The sequence below is a fragment of the Sebastes umbrosus genome, chromosome 2 (genome assembly GCF_015220745.1).
Source record: "Sebastes umbrosus isolate fSebUmb1 chromosome 2, fSebUmb1.pri, whole genome shotgun sequence".
Classification (NCBI taxonomy): domain Eukaryota; kingdom Metazoa; phylum Chordata; class Actinopteri; order Perciformes; family Sebastidae; genus Sebastes; species Sebastes umbrosus.
Genome location: NC_051270.1, coordinates 12707638 through 12719303, shown reverse-complemented (window position 1 = coordinate 12719303; position 11666 = coordinate 12707638). Strand labels below are relative to the sequence as shown.

Here is an 11666-nt window from a genome sequence, read left to right as displayed (position 1 = left end):
ATAAAGCTGTAATGTGTATCTGTGGTTTCTCTGAACTACCAGTATGTCTGATACTGATAACAAAAGCTGTGGGATGTAGATGCAATTGAAGGAGGCTCTGTTTATTACTCTGTTCCACATCCTCTGTGTCCCCCTTGGAGCTAACTCAGTTTATTGGATCACAATCAATATAGAGAGCGAGTGATGAAGGACCTTATTGGCTTCCTCTCTTTTTCTTTAACCATCCTTCCTGGCCAAAACACAATTTTCTGCTCTTAATACACATTGCCTGCAATGCCTCTCAATAGCTCACAACAGGTCTAATGCTGTCAGTCGTTAGGGGTCAAATTCTCACATGTACTTAAAGGTATATGGCACCATTGTTGCCTTTAATTTATAGTTATAATGTTTTGATGGATATCACAGTCTCCATGTTAGGTACAAGGAAACAAAAGCACATAATCTCCTCCATGTACTGTGTGAGTATCAGTGCTGAAAGAGTGTAAGCGTCCTGCATGGGGCCTGACTCTCAGTATGTCATTGTCTGATTCTTATTATACAGCTAAAAATGAGAGCAGATGGCGAGCTATGTGATTACAAGAGAATCCAGCCTGTATTTAATTGAATGCTGGCAGGGAAGCACAGACAGATATTGTATTAGCTCTCTGTCACATCTGATAAGAAACCCCTGGCTAATGAATTTAATTAAAGCTCACTCAGGACCCGTGTGTGGCTGATCTGCAGGAGGGCAGGAGATCTTCCGAGCAGATATACTGTATGATGTACCGAATGAACGAGCTTCTAAAGGTATCAGTGGATATTTTCGTCCTTTTAAGAAGTTCCGTTCTGCAAAAACTGGCTATGAAAAGGAACAAAAATGAAATAAGATGAACAAGTTTTACCTGCCAACAATAGCTCAGTGAAAGCACGCATGAACTATTTTGAACAGGTGATGTTTAATTTTGGAGCAGAAGCTGTTCAAGTGTCACAATACACCACAGGAAGTGGCTTCGTTATAGGTTCTGCATATGTATTCTTACAGCTGTCTGTGGGTGTAGATAAGAACCTGTTCAGTGTTTCACATGGTGCTGTGGAGTCTATGGGAGTCACACTGCTCATAATCATGATTATAATCACCATTCTTCTGTGTAAGTACATTAACAAGTGTTATATTTAACTATTTAATTGTTTGTATAAGGAGAAAGGATTAATTTGACTTTTTTTTTTCCCTTCAAGGTGCTCTCGTAAATAAGGTCAAAAGCCAAACTAATGGTGAGCTTTCCTTTAAGAGAACACATCTGTGTGCTGTATTCTCAATATTTTGCATTGTAACATTATCAATTCAACGTCTGTCTCGATAACACTTCATTTCACAGGTCCACAAATTTTATGGTAATTAGGTGATAATTAGCAAGTAACTTATTTGAAATTTCTTTGGAATTACTGCCAAATTACTCCAATATTTACCTAAAAAATGATCAAAAATGAATTTATTATAAATACGAATTAATAATTATATGCTAAAATAGCTTAAAATAGGGCCCTTAGGCTTGAGAAGCGGCTGTGCACTCCTCGTCATCGGAGGTGGAAAAACAAAACTAATAGAAGACACTTCTGATCCGGCATAAATCTCACCATTGTGTGACTTATTGTCGATATAAATGTAACCTGGTAGCTAATGTAATTATTCAAGGAGTTTTTTAAAGAAATTTCAAAGAAGTTTATTTGGTAATTATTATCTATTTATCAGCAGACATGGAAATAAAGCATATCAATTAACTTTGAATTCTTTCCCTGGAAATGTCATAAATAAATTACCAACTATTTATTACTGCTTATTGGGAAACAGCGGAATATAATTATTAAATAATATTTATAATAGATATAAAATAATAATAATAAAAGTCCAGAGTCAAGTCCCAAGTCAAGACAGCCAAACAAAGTAATTTTCGATAAATTTTTAGATAAATATTGGGGTAATTTGGCAGTAATTCCAAAGAAATTTCAAATAGGTTACTTGTTAATTTTCACCTAATTACCATGAAATTTCTAAAATGAAGTATTACCTCTGTCTCTTTTTCAACAACCAGATGTTATTCCTGCAAAGATCCTGGTCCAACAGAAAACTATAAGCGAGAACAGTGACCTTTACGTGACCTGCAGCACATTTGGGCTCAAGGAGCAGATCACGGTTTATGTTTATTTGTGTAACGGTGACCTTTGTATCGAGAAAACGAAGCAGAAGCGGGATCAAGATGACACCATCTTCATCATACGCAGAGTTGGTCTTCATCACAGTGGAAACTACAGCTGGTGTTTACTCCATAAACAATGATTCGCTTTCCAAAGTAGCCCAGAGAGGACTCAACGTCATTCAGATTCTGGTTATATGTAAGGATTTGTTAATATTAATGAAAGCATTATATGTCAGCGTTATTTCTATCCACTCATTTCGTCCTTCCTGCCACGCAGCCAATTTTCTCCCTGCAGATATTTCAGTAGCTGGGCCATCCGCTGTTACCGAGGGAGACGATGTTGCGTTCAGGTGTACTGTTTCTGACACCCTGCAAACACTCGGCGAATGTCAACTCATCCACTCTTACCTGAGGAGGGACGAGACCATCCTCCAAGTGCAAGCATTTAATGTGACCCGGATGGAGGCAACTTTCACCATCCAAGGTGCCGTCACGAGGGATTCAGGCCGTTACAGCTGCGTGGTGCTGCCATCGAAATGCATCCAAGAGCACGAGAGAACCCTCCATGGAAATAATGCGGTGTCACTCGAGGTCAAAGTGAGTGTTTCTAATGTTTAAGGTTACAAAATGCAGTAAAAAAAGGATTTTGTTTGTTTTTGATGGTGCTTCAATGTTAAAAGTCCTTTGAAACATAACATAGTGATGTCCACCATGTGTGTTTTTGCTTTCCAGGAAGTTTGGTCCTCCTAGTGAGTGTCTTTTGTGGACCGATAACCCTGATGTTGTTACTGGGTCTGTGTCTGTGGTGGATCAACAAAAGAGGTCAGATGACTGGAGGGAAATCAAAAGGAAAATCACTCATTTTTAGAGTTCATATTTTGTAGTATGTACTGTAGTATTATCATTGACTGACACACTAAAAAAAAGACCTATTATTGGTATTCAGATGAAACTTCTATTCTGTATGACACTGGCTTGTCAAACTAACCACATTATGAATTTGAACATACAGTATGCAGGCTTTTTTTCACTTTTAAATTAGTTTTTTTCTTATTTCAGCGGGCTCAGGCTCATGCAATCCATGGTGAGTTTAACATTTGACCCAGTCTCACTTAATGCTGGTGAATTTAAGAACATTCCCAAACCTATGAGTATAAGATAAGAGTCATTTGGTTTTAATTGTTCATTGCTGTTCAGTGATTTGTGCTCTAAGACATTTTATTACATGAAGGATGTCTACAGTAAACTAAAACATACTGGATACACGACTGAATCTGCCAATGCAGAGTTGATTAAAGGGCTTGAGTTGTGTTTTCTTACAGTGCGGCGAGTCAGCAGGCTAATTGCAGACATGGCGGAGGAACAGCAGGTGCAGACAGAGGGAGAGGATTTGGAAGCACAAGACGGTATGTTGAAAATGGATTTACAGTAAAGGCATACTCTGGGGAGTCTGTAATACAATTACCTATGATGACTTGGAAAGAAAACATAATCTATCTCCATCCTGGTCTGTTTAGATGCATCAATCCCTCTCCCAGGATGTATAAAACATTAGAGACACCTCCTTATTTGTTTTTACATTTTGTGTTTTTGCCAACTGTCTGTGGATCAAAACCTAAAATATATGGAAAATGAAATCATGTGGTCATCCAAAATTGCTATATAAAACAGTTATAATTAATTGTTGATTAGAATGACATACTGTATACTCAGATATAAAATGATAATGGAAAACAATTAACCGATTTGTTTCTCTTTTTTTATATATTTTACTTTTTTTCAATTATCAGGAGACTCTTTTAGCATGGAGGAGGAGGAAGAAGAGTAAGAACACAAATTCATTTTAATACAAATTATTATTTCAGTGTCACTTTTACACACAGTAAGATGTGATTTATTATAAATGTGTCATTTAAACCACATAAGAAATAACAATTTGGTAGATGAAATTGACTTCTGTTCTGAAATATATAAACTTGAATTTTATCTGAATAAATGTTTCACCTTTTGTGTTGTCTACAATTCTTAATAAAAAAGACATACCATTATTATTATTATTTATAATGTATTGTGTATTATTATTATATTAATATTTGAAACTATTTTCTCAGGTATCAGAATGCTGAGGTTGCTGAGGAGTCGTCTATCACTGATGATTATGAGGGAGCGTACAGTATGGCAAGTAAGTGATAACCTACTTTGTGCTATTACAGAAGTAGCTTTCTTTGCATATTGAAGGTTAAGTAGATGTCCTTGATTTCTGACTTACAGATGAAAATCATGATGAGTACGATGATATTGATCAGATGTGTGCCCACAGACAAATTTTGACTGCTAAAGGTACTGTAACGTGTGTCACTATAGTGTAATATTCTCATACATAGTAAGTAAAGCACAGATGGCAATGTGAGAAGTAGTAGAGTCATTCATCAAATGCATGCATGTTTTTGCTTTACTTACACCGCTAAAAAAAGGCACTATATGAAAATAAAAATAATAAAATATTTATAATAAATCTTAGAAGTCATTACACAGTACAATGCTGCCTTGTCACTTCAGATTAGCAGGTTTTTCTGTTAGTGAGTTCAGTGCATCTTACAGGAAAACCACATCTTCATTTGGAGCAGCATCACAGATGTGAACGACATTTTGTAGCATGTTCTCTGACTCACAAGAGCTAATTCTGTTGTGACATTTGAAGAGAAAGAGTCTAAGAATAAATGCACAAACGCCTACAAATATTTAGGGCCAACTAGTTAACTGTGAACTTCTCAACCACAGATGATCCAACTGCAAGACAGAATCCAGCATGTGTGTACGCCAGCTCAAAAAGGAGAACCACCAGATCCAGTGGTCTCCCGATTTGAATTTAAATGCATAACTGAAACACCTGTCTGTGATGCACCCCTGTTTTGTTTAATCTGTGTCATATTTCATATACGAGAGTAAGGAAATGTTGATATTTAGAATGAATGAATGAAGTTGTTTTCTGAAAGCGTCCACCTGAACAGCAATATACTGTAGCAGGAAGAGGATAACAAAATGTCCTCATACATTACATTCGTACATGGATCCTTTCTTTGTTGCAGAGGAGTTAGATTACATTTAGTCCTTTTAATGATAATAGTGGGAGTTCCTGCCGTTTTGAACAATCAGTGCTTCATAAATATACCACAGTTTCTTTTCAATAATAAACACTGCAGGTGTTGAAAATTGCGTTGACTGATTAATCATTGTAGAAAACAAATGTATCCTCTTGTTACATTTAATCAGATACATTTATTATTTGCTGTTTCCATTGTCCAATCATCATGTAAAGCATATGCTAAGAGAATTAAATTTAAATCCAAGATTATATATTATACAATATACCTGTATAGGGATTATGGTCAATGTATGAAGTGCAGATGTGAATAAACACAGAAAAAAAAGCCTTACACAATATCTATAATATAATAATGTATAAGAACTGCACTTCATATACACAGACCCTCTGTCTCTCATTTTGTAATAATTCAACACTGTCTAATCAGTAATCCAGTAGCCAGCCGCCTGCCTTCACTATTGTCCCTCTCATGGAAGTTCAACCAAAGAGTTCAATGACCTTATGTGATAAGAAAGCCACTCATCAGCAGCAGCAGCAGTGACTGTAATGACTAACCATGTCAGTTGATGAGCTACCAATCAAGAGGAGCATCCAATCTATTTGTCACTGCTGCTTTCCTCCCGTCTCCCATTACTGCTGCAGCTCCTCTGGGAAATACAACGGAGGAGCTGATGAAAAGAATGGTGTTACGACTTTGTCATCGAAAAATAGGCAGCAGCAGTGTGCATTGCTGTAAATTATATCCAACGTCTGTATATAACTGTGAGCCATGTTGACTGTTTTCCACTGTGATTTTTCTTTCTGAATATGTGAGGTCACCTTACATACCTGCCATTCAGCTTGAAAATGTAATAAAATTGTTACTTATAAGGAGTGACTGCAGTATTAGCAGCCTGCATTGAAAGCAAACATCTAATCAGATAGCACATGTCTCAGTTAAAGCTGCAGTGGGTAGAACTGGAGCAAATATGATTAAAAAAAGTGATTTTATAAAACTATATTCTGACAGTAGTGCATGAGACAGGTAATCTGAAAAAAATCATGTGAAAACAACCAATGAGAGCCGAGCTGGAGCCTTGCCGTCTCTGAGCAGCTGTCAATCACTCGCGAACTGGTCAAACTAGGCAGCGCTGATCAAATATGAATCAATATTCTGTTACTGTAATGCCTATTTCTCACCTCAAATGTTTCAGTTTATTTGATATATTGTCAAGAAGTGTGTATAAATGACACAAGCTGGTTTAGTTTGTTCTATGGGTTCATAGGATGTTGTTGTTCTACCTGGGATGGAGGGTTGGATCAGCTGATATAGGTAAGATAGTTCTGCAGTAAATAACATTCTATAATGTTTGGTGTGCTCATTGGTATGTGTGGGTGCCCATAGATAGATTGAGATGTCAGCTTGCAACTTAGAGATCTTGTATTAAGGGTCTGTTCATTATTTTGTGTGAATTTGGGATGCTTGTTCAGTTTAGTTCACCCTCTACTTACCTTGGTCAGGTGGTAGGTTCCAGTTAGGTGAGGCTGAGAAGATACAATCTCATTCACTGGAGTAAGGGGGACAGAAAAAGGAGGAGGCAGCTTACTCTGAGCTTTTGTTTGGTGTTCTTTTGATTCAGTTTTAAATGTATTTTTGTTAAATTTCCCAGGTTTAATTTTTGCCCTTTGTTTCAGTAAACTTTTTTTGTTAATAAATGTTGTTTTTTGTACTACTCCTGCTTATCAACCTGGTTCTTCAACATCCCTTTTTAAAGTTGCCAAACCACCTCATCTGCCCTATATATGGGGTGGGCGGCACTACAATTTGAGGCAAAAAATAAAGGCATTACAGTAACAGAATATGAATTCCTATATGATCAGCGCTGCCTACTTTATCCGTTTGATCGGAGTTTGCGAGTGATTGACAGCTGCCTCCGTTGAATGAACAGCCAATAGGAACGCTCTCTCTCTCTCTCTGAAATGATCTGTGATTGGCCAGAGTCTCCCGTCACAAGCTTGATTTTTTTAAAGCTTGAAAACAGAGCCCTGAGGAGGTGCAGAAGTCTAGTTTTCTCTCAGAACACTTGAATTACAATATGCTGAAAGGTTATTATGAATTGTTTGCCCAATTTTGCCAAAAACATTCTGCCTACTGCAGATTTAACTTCTAATCAGCATTTCTAAGTTCTTGCTGTGCCTGCTAAACCTGAACCTGGATTGTGTCACACTGTTTTTTAAACCCTGCCCTTTCTTGGAAGGGGTTGGCCTGTTTAAACAAATTCCTGATTATGAATAATATTTTTGCAGTACAAGCAGGACAGAGTTCAGTGTCTTGTCATTTTTTATTTGTTTTTCTTTTCAAGCATTTCTCAAGACACACAAATCTGAAAAGCACAAGAGGGAGAAAAGTAATCACTGTATCTTGTAGGAGGGCTCGTTCATTGTTCCCATGAGCCCCTGCTATCTCACGATTGCACTTGAACAAAGGTCAAATAAAAATCTAAATATCCCCACTGGGACCAATTACATACAACTGCATTTACATTAATTCTTAGTATTTTACCTGTAGTGTTGGTTATGAAAATAGTCACAACATCCATTTAGTTCATAGAAATACTTTGCTAAAATATGATCACACAAATTAAAAAAACATACAGAATAATACCATTGCTTGGTAACTGTCAGAATATATGGACATATGGCATACAGTCAAACAATCTTATATCAATCTCTTATATGAATCATAAAATCCATTTTTTTACTGATGTATTTTTTTTATTTTTTATAATTGTACAAAATGTATATCCATTGAATGATGTGTCGTGTCTAGAAGGTAACCCTCAAATTGCAGGTCAATGTCTAACCTTAACCATTCAAGGTCAATGCCTAAACTTAACCATTCGAAGACAATGCCTAACCTTAACCGTTCAAGGTCAATGCATAACCGTAACCATTCGAAGTCAATGCCTAACCTTAACCATTCAAGGTCAATGCATAACCTTAACCATTCAAAGTCAATGCCTAACCTTAACCATTCAAGGTCAATGCCTAACCTTAACCATTCGAAGTCAATGCCTAACCTTAACCGTTCAAGGTCAATGCATAACCGTAACCATTCGAAGTCAATGCCTAACCTTAACCATTCAAGGTCAATGCCTAACCTTAACATTCAAAGTCAATGCCTAACCTTAACCATTCAAGGGGCAATGCCTAACCTTAACCATTCAAAGTCAATGCCTAACCTTAACCATCTTCGTGAGAGTTATGCAATTTGCGTGTTACCCTCTTGACACGACGTTGAATGATTAGTCCCGTTTGACTTTACGTTTACACATTATAGTGTATAAACACCTTATGGAAATGAAAATAGTTAAAAGCACGAGCAGCACAGCTCCAGCCAGGAACAAAAACACATCAACAGAGTGGTAGGTATACCAGGGCAGTCTGTAGGCCTCAGCTTTCAGGTGAGCTGCACCTTTGTGTCTGATAACAAAGTCTATCCAGAAGAGGGCGGTATCCAGCGGCTTCATTGGCAGATCTCTGTGCAGCCTGGAGAGTCTCTGCATGTTCATCCTATAGGAGGGCTCATTCAGGACTTCCTGTATGGCCTTCAGGAAGTTGTTGTCTTTGTCCACTGCAGCTAAGGTGAGAACCTTGGCCGCTCCTCTGTCTTTCAGACGCAGCAGGTTGTCGTGTTGGTCGAAAAACAAGGGCAGACCCACAACTGGGACTCCGTGGTAGATTGCTTCTTGGACGCCGTTTGTTCCTCCATGAGCCACAAACAGTTTCATCTTGGGATGTCCTAGGAGGTCATTCTGTGGCATCCAGTCTACTATTAAAGTGTTGTTGCCCAGAGTGGCTGGTCTGGCACCTTTATGCCTCCAAATGACTTTCTGGGGTAATTTAGCAAAAGCTGCAGCGATCTCATTTGTTATATCAGCCGGAAGTTCATTCACCAAAGTCCCCAGAGACATGATGATGACCCCGTGCTCTCCAGAACTCTGCACAAACACTTCCAGGTGTTCAGGAAGAGGTTTGGCAGGTTTACACTGGAACCCGCCAATATAGACAACATTAGGCATAGTGGGCCGAGGGAACTCAAACACAAAGTCCACTCTCATCAGCCACAGGTCTGCTCCCTGTAGTAAGTCACTGTATCTGATTTCTGGGCCAAAGAAGTGATCACAAACAGCTTGATACTGAGGACGGATTAAAAACTCATCCTGAGCGTACAAAATGAGGAAGAAAATTAGATTTTAACTCTTTCTGTGAAAGTCATTTTGTCTGTCAGTCCTGAGCCGGTCATTGGGATATAAGATATAGGAGTAGGTGCTAAAGCCATATGTCCCTCTCCGCTAGTTATCCACCGCGCATTATACACTAGAGGTAACTTAAGAGCGTGAGCCAACAAAATACCTGCACCCCATCCCGGATCAGTAAGAACCAGGTCGTAGTTACTTTCCTTTAATCTATCCATTCAAGTCTTTATCTTTAAACATGTTGGTAGCCATTTTGCACATTATTCTATGTATGTCAAACAACGTGCTAAATATCTCAGCCTTAAGACTCACAAAGCTCCAAAACGAGCTCTCTTCCCTCACTATATCCATGATGTTTTTCATGATCGGTTTAATGAAGTCGTGATTAAAGGCTTCAGTGACAGGAACTGTGATTGCCTTGTAGTGCGGAGAGTCATCCTGGATGTACCAGCTTTTGTCGGTTCGTACCACGTCAACAGAGTGTCCTTGAGAGTCGAGAGCTTGGATCATGATGTCCATGTTTACCCAGTGGCTTCCCTCCAAAGGAATGATCAAAATCTTCCCTCCATGACAAATTCTCCATGACAAGAACACGATGGATAATAAGAGAAGGAAAGTTGCATTTCCGTGGGGGTTCATCTTTAACCTGAAAGGAAAAAATAGCTTTCTAAATCACTCTGGGTAAGAAATCTATCAATAAACGCCCTAAAAAATACCCTGAAACAAAGTATTTTTAACAATAAAGTTTTCCTTTAACAAAGGCAAAATCAGTGATATTAAATTACATGCAAGATTTATCTGTAACATACCTGTTTTACATGAAGTAGCTCCGTGCATGCATGTGCTGAGATGTGAGTGTGAAACACCAAAGATCACTGAATATATAACCAAAACTTCCAGGAGAGTTTACATAAGTGGATTAGGGGTAAAATATTTTTAAGAAATGGATAACAATGTGGCCTCTTTGTGGAAGCGTGAGCAGAAAAGTGTTAGAGCTACTTATTTGTACCTCCTTGGGTTAATTATTTCTGAATTTGTTTTTATTCTAGGTAGCAAGTTGCCTTCAGTGTTTCATATTTATAGTCAATAACATGCTTTTCTTAGAGGCAGAAGGTATGCTCAGATCAAAACTTCTCAACAGCCAATGATACTGACGAACCAGAAGCAATGCCTAGTTGTCCGGGACTGTCTTTTTACTTTATTTGTATGTATTGTTAGATGTCAAAATCCGTATAAGTTGACTTTATTCAGGGTTTTCTCATTCTTTTCTTACCCTCAGGATCCCAGACCAGACCAATCTGACATCTCTGTACATTTACTACTACTATTGCCAAGAAGAAAATCCAATCAACCCACTTGTGTTGTGCAACTCTGCCTCAGATGCATTGTTTGTTTTGGTTTTGATTTCAGCCGTAGGAGTTCCATTTTGTTCTTCCTGACTGCCAGAGGCAGTGTTTTAACACTGGATGTTATCCATCTCGCGCACGCGCAGGTCGAGTATTATTATCAACAATGTCACATGTGACCTGGATGACGTAGTTTATATAAACCCACGTCATCATCAGAGATGTCCCTTGAATCTTCTCGCGGCAGGTAATCCGCGAATGCAGGTTGATTAAAAAGATAAGCCGTTGACTTTTCGCTGGAAGCCCTGCAACCGCATGGTTGGAGCTACGGTTTTCGTCCTCCAAGGGCTGCGATTAGTTAATCACGGCTACACTCTAACACTTTAGACGCTGTAACACCGGTGTTTTCGCCGGTTAAATTCAGCGAGGCTAACGACAGGTGAGCTAGGATAACAAGGTGAGTATATCCTCCCGTCGTTAGAGTTTAAGTTACGTTTGTTGATAGGAGTCTGTTTTCGGTCTCCTCTATTGTTTATTGCCGCCGAGCTAAGTGTTTGCGCTACAGTATCGGCGAAGCCTCCGTCGGACAACGAGCCCCGTTGGGCTGTTTGTCGGCTAATTCATTTCCTTTTACAGTGTGTATTGCTCAGCAGCGAGTGATTTCGCTCGTTAAGCAGACATCTCCTTTGTTGATAGATAGAGCGACCGCTCCCCAGTAAGTGATTTCGCTTGTGGGTTAACTTATTTTGTGGCTGCTGTTAAAGGGGAAGTTATTATCTTCCGTGTCTTTTGTATAATAACA

At 38.6% G+C, this 11666-nt stretch overlaps 1 protein-coding gene and 1 long non-coding RNA gene across 2 annotated transcripts; one reads left to right on the top strand and one right to left on the bottom strand.

Annotated features, from left to right (window-relative positions):
• The first annotated feature begins 1008 nt into the window (after window positions 1-1008).
• On the top strand, window positions 1009-2364 carry LOC119500605. Its single transcript, XR_005209645.1, has 3 exons — window positions 1009-1127; window positions 1216-1251; window positions 2070-2364. It is a non-coding gene; the product is annotated as an uncharacterized LOC119500605 (long non-coding RNA).
• Window positions 2365-8472: 6108 nt separating this feature from the next.
• On the bottom strand, window positions 8473-9677 carry LOC119481454 (UDP-glucuronosyltransferase 2A2-like). The gene is given in 2 exon segments (XM_037758358.1): window positions 8473-9512; window positions 9515-9677. Coding segments are annotated over 2 exon segments (1035 nt in total). The 5' UTR covers window positions 9602-9677; the 3' UTR covers window positions 8473-8564.
• Between the last annotated feature and the right edge of the window lie 1989 nt (window positions 9678-11666).